General features: G+C 32.2%; 1 protein-coding gene across 4 annotated transcripts in view; it reads left to right on the plus strand.

Annotated features, from left to right (window-relative positions):
• CHIC1 (cysteine rich hydrophobic domain 1) overlaps positions 1-12,043 on the plus strand; it is a 115,991-nt gene that overhangs the window by 12,595 nt on the left and 91,353 nt on the right. For all 4 annotated transcript variants that reach the window (XR_004668934.3, XM_034950613.3, XM_003824385.5 and 1 more), the window contains exons 2-3: positions 4,388-4,442; positions 11,403-11,558. Coding sequence is in view for 3 of the 4 variants with exons in the window: in XM_034950613.3 (XP_034806504.1) it covers positions 4,388-4,442; positions 11,403-11,558 (211 nt within the window). In the remaining variant the exon portion in view is untranslated. The remainder of the gene's footprint in view (positions 1-4,387; positions 4,443-11,402; positions 11,559-12,043) is intronic.

Below are 12,043 nucleotides of genomic sequence, written 5' to 3' on the forward strand. Positions count from 1 at the left end.
TGTTTCCCAGATTTTCTTCTAGGATTTTTATAATTTGAAGTCTTACATTTAAATACTTAATCCATCTTGAGTTAATTTGTGTATATCATGACAGGTAGTGTTCCAGCTTAATTCTTCTGTATATGGCTGGCCAGTTATCCCAGCTCCATTTATTGAATAGAGGGGCCCTTCTCCATTACTCAGATTTGTCAGTTTTGTCAAAGATCAGATGGTAGTAGGTGTGCAGCTTTATTTCTGTGGTCTGTTCTGTTCCATTGGTCTATGTGTGTTTTTGTGCCAGTACCATGCTGTTTTGGTTACTGTACCCTTGTAGTATAGTTTGAAGTCAGGTAATATGATGCCTCTGGCTTTGTTATTTTTGCTTAGGATTGCTTTGGCTATTTAGGTCCTTTTTTGTTTCTGTATAAATTGTAGAATAGTTGTTTCTAATTCCGTGAAGAATGATGTTTGTAGTTTGATAGGTGTAGCATTGAATCTTCAGATTGCTTTGGACAGTATGGCCATTTTTATGTTGTTGATTCTTCCAATCCGTAAGCGTGAAATGTCTTTCCATTTGTTTCTGTCATCTCTGATTTCTTTCAGCAGTGTTTTATAGTTCTCCTTGTAGACATCTTTCACCTCCTTGGTTAGATGTATTCCTAGGGTGTTTTGTTTTTGTTTTGTTTTGACTATTGTAAATGTGATGCCATTCTTGATTTGGCTCTCAGCTTAAACGTTATTGGTGTATAGAAATTCTACTGACTTTTTACATTGATTTTATATCCTGAAACTTTAGTGAAGTTTTTTCTTTATCAGTTCAAGGAGCCTTTTGGCAAGTCTTTAGGGTTTTCTAGGTATAGAATCATATTGTCTGCAAAAAGAGATAGTTTGACTTCTTCTTTTCCTGTTTGCATGCCTTTTTTTCTTTCTCTTGCCTGACTGCTCTGAGTAGTACTTGCAGTACTATGTTGAAAAGGGGTGGTGAGGTGGACATTTTTTTTCTTGTTCCAGTTCTCAAGGGGAATGGTTCCAGCTTTTGCTTATTCGGTATGATGGTGGCTGTGTGTTTCTCATACATAGCTCTTATCATTTTGAGGTACATTCTTTTGATGATTAGTTTGTTGACGGTTTTATCATGAAGGGACATTGAATTTTATTGAAAGCTTTTTCTGTGCCTATTAAGATGATCATTTTTTGTTCGTTTTTAATCCTGTTTATGTGGTAAATTACATTTATTGATTTGTGTATGTTGAACCAACCTTGCATCCCAGGAATAAAGGCTGTTTGATCGTGGTGAATTAACTTTTTGATGTGCTGCTGGATTCGGATTGCTAGTATTTTTTTGAGGATGTTTGTGTCTATGTTCGTCAGGGATATGGACCAGTAGTTTTCTTTTTTCCTTCTATCTCTGCTAGCTTTTCCTATAAGGATGATGTTAGCTTCATAGGATGAGTTGGGAAAGAGTCCTTCCTTTTCAATTTTTTGGAATCGTTTCAATGGGATTAGTACCAGCTCTTTGTACATCTGATAGAATTTGGTTGTGAATCAGTATGGTCTTGAGCTTTTATTGGTTGGTTGGTGTTTTATTTCTCATTCAATTTTGGAACTTGATATTGGTCTGTTTAGGGCTTCAAATCTTCCTGATTCAATCTTGGGAGCTTGTGTGTTTCCAGAATTTTACCCATTTCCTCTAGATTTTCTATTTTGTGTGCTAGGTGTTCATAATAGTTATATGAATATTTTTTGTATTTATGTGGGATAGGTTGTAATGTCATCTTTGTCATTTCTGATTGCACTTATTTGGATCTTCTCTTTTTTCTTTGTTATTCTAGCTAGCAGTCTGTAAATCTTGTTTATTCTTTGAAATAACCAACTTTTGATTTCATCGATTCTTTGTATGGATTTTTGGGTCTCAGATTTTCTTCTGCTAGCTCTGGGGTTATTTTGTTCTTGTTTTCATAGTTCCTCTAGGTCCTGCATAGAGTTTTAATCAGACATTGGATTCTTAACATTTCTTTAAAGTGACCCTACAACCAAGTGCCATAAATCAGTTGAACAGTACAGTAGTTTATTATTTGACAAACATTTTTCAACACTGATTAGATTTCATTATGCTACTAGGTATAATAGAAAATAGCAAAATAACCCATAGTTCCTGTTTTCAAGGAACTTAATATAGGATAAAATAAGGATTTAGGGGGTCAACATTGGAGTTTTGGTTTCCCCCACTTAATACATGACTGTGGGCAAGTCATTTAATTTATTTTTTAAATTTTTTTCTGGATGTTAGCTTCTTTGTCTTTAAAATGGGGTTGACAATACTTCTCTTGAAGGCTTTTAAAGCGTAAAAGTAATGTAGAGTCATGTGTCACTTAACAATGGGGATACCTCCTGAGAAATGTATTGTTAGGAAATTTTATCATTGTGTGAACATCATAGAGTGTACTTACACAAACCTAGATGGTATAGCCTAGTACACACCTAAGCTATATGGTAAGCCTATTGCTCCTAGGCTACAAACCTGTACAGCATGTGACTGTACTGATTACTATAGGCAATTGTAACACAATGGTAAGTATTTGGGTATCTAAACATAGAAAAAGTACAGAGAAAATATAAAAGACAAAAAATGGTATACCTTTAATAGGGCACTTACCATGAATAGATCTTGAAGAACCAGAAGTTGCTCTGTGTGAGTGAGTGAGTGAGTGAGTGGTAAGTGAATGTGAATATTACTGTATACTACTGTAGAATTTGTAAATACCATATACTTAGGCTACAATAAATTTATTTTCAAATGCTATTCTTTGTTCCATAATAAATTAACCTGAGCTTACTGTAACTTTTTAATTTTATAAACTGTCCAATTTTTAGAAACTCATCGACTCTTTTGTAATAATACTTAGCTTAAAACACAAACACATTGTACAGCTGTACGAAAATATTTTCTTTATATCCTTATTCTATTAATTTTTTTTTTACTTTTTAAACTTTTTTGTTAAAATCTAAGACACAAACACACACATTAGCCTAGGTTTACACAGGGTCATGATCATCAATATCACTTCCACCTTCACAGTTATCCCATTGGAAAGTCTTTAGGGACAATAATCACGGAGCTGTCATCTCCTGTGATAACAGTACCTTCTGGAATACTTCTAAAAGGGCCTGCCTGAGGCTATTTTACAGTTAACTTTTTGTTAGAAGAAGGAATATATACTAAAATAACAATAAAAAGTATACTATAGTAAATACATAAGCCAGTAACGGTCATTTGTTATCATCATGTATTATGTATTGTATGTAATTATATGTGCTATACTTTGCTATGGTGGCAAAGTAAGTTTGTTTATACCAGCATCACCACAAACGTGTGTAATGCATTGTACTACGATGTTATGAAGGCTATGACTATAACATTACAAGGGCTATGACAACACTAAGCAATAGAAATTTTTCAGCTCCATTATAATCTTATGGGACCACCATCATATATGCACTCTATCTTTGAAACATGTTATGTAGCATGTGACTATATTTACTTAGCACAGTGTCTAGCCCATGGTGAGTACATAGTTATTGGTAGCTGTTACTGTTATTGCCCACCTCATATGGAGTTCTCAGTAAATGTTACTGTCTTTTCCTTTTTGCTTACAACCTATCCTCCGCTAATGTAACATTGTAGTTAATATGAAATAGTATCATCTAACATTCAGGAAGTGACCTTTGTTATCCTTGAAATCAACAAGCAAGTGAGCAAAGCCTTATAAAATTCATTTTGACTTCTTAATGCAGATTTCACTGAGTGTACTGGAAAAGAGAGTTTTCAAGTCTGGGATCTGTTTTCTCAAAATTGGTTGAGCACAGACGTGAAAGCCATTCATAAGGATTAAACTTTGAGTATCTGAATAGCAACTGGTCACAAGTAGTCAAACTCTGTAGTTCCAAAGGCTGTATTAGTTGTGGAGGGGTAGTTTTTATTAGGAACATTTGCATACATACACAAAAGTGGAAAGAATAGTATAATGAAATCCCACATAGTACCCATAATCCAGCTCCAACAGTTATCAGCTAAAGTAGGTTTTAACGGAAACATCTCAGTTAAAAATGGACACTTCCAGCTCAATATGTGTTTCTCTAACTTATTATTTTTTAATCCTACATCATGAGTTGAGTTAGAATCCCACTTTAATGTTTGCTTTTTGTTAAGCTTTTTAAAAAATATGTTAGTTTGGATTAATAATCAAAGATTTATTTTCTATAAATGTCATATAAAAAATTTTTCAGGGCACATTTTTAAATTAAAAGGCCAAAAGAAAAATACATGGGTTTATAACTTTTTTTTTAAAAAAAGGGAAGATTTAAGTATGCTGGGTAGAACATATTTTGTTCTGTGTTTGTTTTGAAGGTTTGGCTTGAGCAACAAGTTTGATACTGAATTTCCCTCCGTTCTAACAGGGAAGGTAAGTGAGAATTTGCTTTGAACTTTTCAGTTCTAAAGCATTGTTTTATGGCTTACTCATTGTTATGACAAATGCTTTGAATCATTGTTAATGAAGTCAAGTAATAGGAGGCCTCAGTAGTTGGAAGCTGTGTTTATAGTGTTTGAAAGCTGTTGCCATGGCTACCAGCCTCTGACCAGTTATTTTGTTCATTGTCCATTAATGCCAGCCATTATTTATTTGTCCGTTCAGCTTTTTCACTTTTGCATTTTTTTTTCTCAGCATAGGTAGCTATAATTGTTTTTATTTGGGTCATTAATTTCCAGTGCTTTTAGAGTTAAAGTTATTTTTTTAACTGTATCACTCTATTAATTTTTAAAGTACCATATGGTATGATTTGTTATACATGAAAATAATTAAATTTTTGATTAGATGTTTTTCTGACTTTTAGATAGTTGGAGTTGGTAAGATTGGACTCACTGTAATAAATTCATACCTTTCTATTCCCTGGTTCCTCTACATTGAGTAGTATTTCCTAGTAAATTCAAAGATTTACTAGGATTCAAAACTATAAATTTAAAGACCTAATGCACAGGCTGATTACTATAATTGATAATATTGTATTATATACTGGAAATTTGCTGAGAGTAGATTTCAGGTGTTATCACAAAATAACAAAAAGGTGACTGTGAGGAGATGGATATGCTAATGTGTTTGACTAATAATTATTTTACTGTGTATATGTACATCAAAACATCATGTTGTACACCTTAAATATATACAATTTTTAAAAAGAAACTATATTTGGAAGATCATCTTATGACAATAATGTGAACTTTCTGTGCCCAAAGGAGAAGGCTCTGCCTAAGGCAAAAAGTTATTTACATATGTTTGTTATTTGAGGAAGTGTAGAACAGGAGAGAAAAACCATTATATTACAGAATACTCAGTCATTGCCAAATGGTTAATAGTTGAATGCTTGGATAGCTAAAAAGATGATTAGGGGTTAAAGGAAGTTAACTTTTTGTATTTTGGAGCCTTTAAATTCAATATATTTAATTTTAGTACTAGAATAATGGTATTTGTCAGTATAGATTTTGGTCATATTTTAAAATTATCTCATTATCTAACAGGCTTTTTATTCTATTGTAGTGTCAATTATTCTCATATTGTTGGTGAGAAAAGCAAAATGAAAATCACTGTGTTTAGTATGTATAATAAATTGGAGAAATAAGCCCATTAATAAATGTATTTTTACATAAAGAAATTCTAGAGAGATACACATGAAACTAATAAAAGTTATTACCTTTGATGGGAGAAGAGGAATGTGATGGATAGAGGCAAGGGTAAGGATGAGACTTTTCTGATATCTTTTAGTATTGCTTTCATTTTTAAACCATGTGACTATATTACCTTTTGAACTTTAATTTTTTCTTAATTCACTGTCCCTTGTTCTAAACTCTTTGAAAACCAGATAAGATGCTTCTACTGATATTTGCTTCTTTCTGTCATGGATTTTCCAACTATGTACTCTTTTTCCTTTTGGCCTAATCACAATCTTCCCCCCCAGCCTCTTTGCAGGGTAGACAGCAGACCTATTTCTTTTTTCAAGGAATATCTTTGAAATCATAAGAAATTCTGTTTAATTTAACCCTGCAAGGTATGTTACACTTTATTTGCCTCATTTTCCCCTTGAAAAATTGGAGGTAGCTTGAGACAGAATATAGTAGTTAAACAAGCTTCGCAGTCAAATCTGGGTTGGAATCCAGGTTATGTCACTTACTGTGTGGCCTTGGGCAAGTCACTTCTCTGAGCCTGTTCTTATGTGAAAAATAGAGATGATGCTGATAGTTACCTCACTTTTTAAGAGCTAAATGAGACAGCATATATAAAATTCCTAGTATTTTGTCATGTACTTATTAGCTTCCCAATGTTAGTTTGTAGTTGCAGTTGACTATTCTTCATCATTGTATTGTAGTTTCACCCTGGTTGCTTTTCATTCTACTCACTGGCTTTCAATTTTTCATTGCTTTTGCAAATTTTCTTCATCTAATTCTAAGAGAATACATTATTATTCTCTGGCCTCACCACTAATTTGTTCTGTTGACTGTTGACCTTTTCTGTCTCTCCTGAGGTATAATATCAAATCATTCCACAGAATACTAAACAGGTGATCATAGATCCTGGCTAAGTTAGCCTTAGAGAATATGCGGCCATTTAACATTTTAGGACACAAAGAACCCTTTGGTGTGAGATTTTGGCTCACTCTTTAGTACGTTCTACCTTCCTATCCTGATCAATTGGAGTAATTTACCAATTGAAGCGGCAGCCTATACTTAGATTTGTTTTATATGAATTAATCATAAATGTTTTTTCAAATGAATAAAGTAGCTATGGAAATATATCTTGAATAATAGTGTATTTTTGTAGAAAGATGGCAAATTCATTATTAAAATTAAAGAGAATGTGAATTATAAGAACTTCAGTAAAAAACTTATTCTTCATGTTTCCTTTGATGCTGCTGCATGTGTTGTAGGTGTAGTTATATCCAACTTTACCATTGGCTTTGAAATACAGGTCCAAGAAATTCTAGAAATGAATAATCAAAAAAATATGTCAGTGTATAAAATTCCCAGGCATACAAATTATCCATTTTCAAAATTGGCCAATTTTATATGCTCAAGGAATCTTCAGAATATCTTTTCACACCTTCTCATTTCTTTACAAGCCTTCTGAAACTAAAAATTCCAGTGGCCCCAAAGGTAGTAGACTGTTTTAAACTAGAGGAGTAAGAATAATAAGCTGCTTTTGGTATGCACTCACACAACCTAAATTATCTGGATATGAGCTGCTCATAAATATATCCATTCTTTTCAAGTGATTGTTTTTGTAGCACATTGTCATAATGACTTGAGTATTTATTTAAGTGTACATTATGTATAGTGTACAAAATCTATCATGTGTTGGATAAGGCATAAATTATAACTGTGATATTTTTCTTAGCATGTGTTTGGTGATGGGAAAAACACTAAAAGGAATTCTGAAGATCTGATTTAAAAGTCACATGGTGGTAACATTAGCTTTATTCATTTTCTCATTAATGAGATAATTTTTCTCCAACAGGCACTTTCATTTGTTTAGGTTCCTTTGCATTATCAAAATGCTTCTCAGATAACTGGAGAGAAAAGGCAAACATAATTAATGTATATCTGAGGAAAAAAATAAAAGAAAAAAAGGTCTAAATTCCAGACTTAACAGCTCTTACATTAAAATATTTTAAAATGAATAACTGTGATAGCTAAAGTAGAAAAAAAATCTACCTTTTACGAAATCAGTCTTCCAATATGAATGTGATTCTAAATAGCTTTTATGCCTGCCTGATGCCTGAGCTAAGCAAAATTGCAGAGGGAAGTCTGAAAACCTAAAAAAAACATTTTGACAAGCTCTGTAGCTCAATATTAATTTTTTGCTTCTTATGTGTTAATGCTTTTAATGCAAACAAAAAGATGACCTTTTATATTAAGTGCAGAAAAGATTGTTTTCCCTATTTCATATCGAACAGATGTATACACACAGATTCTAGTGACCAGAAAGGGAAAGAACCACAGAAATTTAGAAAAGAAAGTAAAGCTTTTGGCCCTCAGCTTGAAACAATTAAACTGTGTTATGGGGAGACTAGTGTGCAGTGTTTGGGGATTGTAAGCAATAAAAACCGACCTTTACTATTGTGATACAGTATGACAGCTGATTGATAGGGTTGTGTTCCCCATGATTGAAGAAGGCAGATCAGTCCTGCTGGGGTTTGCTTAGAGTTTCTTCTGTTTACAGAGTCTCTTGCATCCTGTTATAAAATATTATGACCCTTTACCCCACCTTTATGGTGTGGTTTTCTTTTTTCATTCCAAGAAAGCCAAAAGAAATGAAATGTTTCTTTACAACCTACTGTTCAGCTAGAAAGTAAGGGTCTTCTGCTGTCTAACCTTCATTGCTAGAGACACTCAATTATATGAAAGTAAATGAGTAAAATGTTAACTCTGATTCTACACAGTTAACTAAACATTTCTTTCACGTTGTTTAAAATTGAGTTTACTAATTCTCACTTCTTACGTCTTTAGCTCTGTTTTATGACTTTTACTGTTGCTCAAATACAGATTTCTTTCAAAGACAATCCTGGTCTCCTTTTAAAGTCAAAATGCAGATTTTAGTTTATTGTTTGAAACTCTAGTAAAAGCTTTTCTTTTCAATATATTTGTCTTATGACCTCAAAAAAAATTTGAATTCTCATTTTTAGTAACTTGAATATTTTAGTTTTTAATTCGTCTATGGTAAGAAAATAGAAATTGAGACCATTATATGTTAAAAAGAAGAAAGTGTTGGCAGGAAAGAAGGAAAATGACCACATTTTTAGGTAATGTTTTTGTTTTCAATTCCAGAAGCATATAATAAAAGGCAAATTTTATAACAAATTTTATATACCTCAACATACAATTTATTTTATTCACAATGTTTGAAATAAAAAGCCATTTTCTCTTCCCTCTTTTATTCTCTAGCTTTTGTCTCCCTCAGTCTTCTAACACTATTTCATCCCTGGTAGAAGTGGAGCTTTCTTTTCTAAGGCTCCTTATAAACAATTTTTTTTCTTTTGGACTGACTCATTTCTGCACCTTTTGGTTTTATTTTTTTTCCATCTGTGTTTGTACTTACTTTTTAAATAAAAATGTAAATTCCAATTATAAGCATTTAAATTTGTAAATGGACAGATTTAATAATTTTATGATTTGCATGAGTTTATATCAAAATTTACCTTATTTAAAAATATGTTAGCTATTCTGGATACATAATTTAAAGAGAGTTGACAGTAATGTAATATTACAGATTAAAGCTAAATATGTACATATTTTTTCTTTATTTTAACTTCTATTTGGTTGCCCAATGATTCCCTAGGAGAAAAGAAGTTGAATATTGCTGTTGGAGAGGTAAATCTTAAGATAGAAACTTGGTACCTTGTTTTTAGAAAGAAGAGCTTGATTTTTCTTTTTTTTTTTTTGCTGAAGAATTAAAGAGCATTGAATCTGCATTTAACATGCAGCAGATTATAAACAAATTATCCTTTTGTTTATAATGTAGTATATAGGAAAACTATGGAATATTAATAGTTACTTGAGTAAACCCATTGCCTTCAGGTGAGACTTCATGCAGAAGAGAGCTGTTTCTTTTCTTTCTCCAAACCTTCTCAGAGACATGATTTATGGACTTTCTTTTTCAAAGCATTTCAGGCAGGAGGTTACTTCCAAGGATTAATTTACATTTTCTGTGAAGTATATAAAACAAAGATTATTATTCTCATTTTATCGGTGGGAAACTGAAACTCAGAAAAATTAAATGAATTTGCCTAGGATTTTTCATAGCTAATAAGTAACTATAATTCAAGTCTCTCGATCTGTTTTTCAGTGTTTTTAGTTTGTCTTAGTTTAATGTGCTTAGTGCACTCTTGTGCACTAAGTTTGTTAGTGTTTTCTAATTTCAATTATAAGGCAAGGCTGTGTGAATTTGTTTTCATATTTACTTAGAAATTTTGCCATTTAATTGGAATTCTTTGCACCCAGTGATTGTCTTTACATCATGCTGCTGACAGTCTAGATGGAGAATGAAATTAGTTTACTTGCTCTGTGTAAACACAGTTTTGAGCCTTATAATTTCACAACTATTGTTTAACATATTAGTAAGAAAATCAGATTCATGGGCTAAGCAATTAACCTTATTGAGTGACATGAACAATTCTAATAAAACTTCTAATAAAGCTTATATACGTAATGTTTAGCTTACTTTAGTGCTGAATTATGTGATCATGTATTTTTATAACATTTGCTAATAGGTATATGTTTTGTAGTGTTGATTCTAAGACATCTCTATTAAGAGACAAAAATGTAATAAATTGATTCCTCGAGTACAATTTTTATTTGGAATAGTAGTAGTAAAGCTCTATATTTTTGATTCCTAACCTGCTAATGCGGTTTTTATTTTATAATACCTTACTTTTCCTAACCATTGCCTAATTTTTGCTTTTATAGCCAGATGCTAAAAGTTCTTTCATAAACTTTATAGTCTGACAGCTTTCTAAATGAAAGGGAATCATTTTTGTAATCTAGAAATGTGATTTCACTGAAAGCAAACTATTTTTAGTATACGTTTGAATTGTATAACATTCAAGCAGAATTTTTGGTATAAATCTAATTATTCCAGTCATGTGCATGCCTTTGAACTGACTTTGTCCTTGTTTACAGAGAAGCACAAGCAGCCACTTCCAAGAATGGAGGTAGTAACTAGAAATATTAAACTTGTGTATTTAAAGACCTTTCAACTTTGAAAGTTTACCGCAGTTATGAATCCATTTTATACTGAATATTAACAGGCTGTTCTGAATGCAATCACTAGGCATTGTCTTTTGTTAGTGTAACTAACAGTGGCTAATGTTAAAATTGTTATATTGCAAATTTGCCAGGGAATAAGGGTTTGAGAGTTGCCTTTTTTCAAAGTAATCCAGGAGTATTGCCAAGGTCTAATTTTAATTGCATTTTCTCTAGTAGTATTTGGGTTTTTTATTGTTGTGTTATGCTTCTAGTCTTACCCAGCTTTTACTCAGAATGACTAGAGACTATCAATTATACTGCCTTGATAATGAGAATATTTGGTAAGAAAAAGGCTTGAAAGTTATCCTTTTCCGTCAATTTTATTGCAGTCATTTTATTGGTGGTCATTTCAGAAGATTGTTTTTCAACATCAGGCTAAATTCTATGAACTTGAAATTATATTGTTGTGCTTTTCAACGTCATCCTAGAGTGCGTGAACATATTTATGGGGAATATATCTATTTAGATATTTGTGATTCCTTAAATTATTTGTAATAAATGTTTTTCTTAGATTTAGAGATAAACAGTGAAAAGCTGCCCACAAACTGTTAAAGATTGTACCCTCTTGTAGGTGGCCCCAGAAGAATTTAAAACCAGCATTGGCCGTGTGAATGCATGTTTGAAAAAGGCTCTCCCGGTCAATGTGAAATGGCTGCTGTGTGGTTGTCTCTGCTGCTGTTGCACACTGGGTTGCAGCCTATGGCCTGTTATTTGTCTCAACAAAAGAGTGAGTAACTGTTTTATTGTATAATAATAATAATAACTAACATTTATGGAAAACTTACTATGTGCTATGAACTCTTTTCAAGTACTTTACACAATTTAGTTAATTCTTGTAACAATGCTATCTTTATTTTAGAGATAAGGAGACTTGGGGACAGGCACATTGTTATTTGTCCAACTTTTGTCAACACTTTACCATTTAATATGGGTTCCCATCATTTCACATAAAAGCAGTATAAGTTAAATATTAAGTAATTATAAATGTAAGTGGGCTACTTATTCTTTTTAAAATACCTGATGCTGTGACTTAAGGTATTTCCAAGTTATAGGTATGAAGGAGAGCTTCTGATCTGAAGAAAGGCAAAAGTGAGAGTAACCTACAAAGTTTGCAGGGCAAATCCTTAGTTTTAAACATGTTACAATAACATGCTAGCATAGCATTACTACTTATGTCATGGATTTAAGAGTACTGTCTTAATCTTGTCTTCT

The sequence above is a fragment of the Pan paniscus genome, chromosome X, assembly GCF_029289425.2.
Source record: "Pan paniscus chromosome X, NHGRI_mPanPan1-v2.0_pri, whole genome shotgun sequence".
Lineage (NCBI taxonomy): Eukaryota > Metazoa > Chordata > Mammalia > Primates > Hominidae > Pan > Pan paniscus.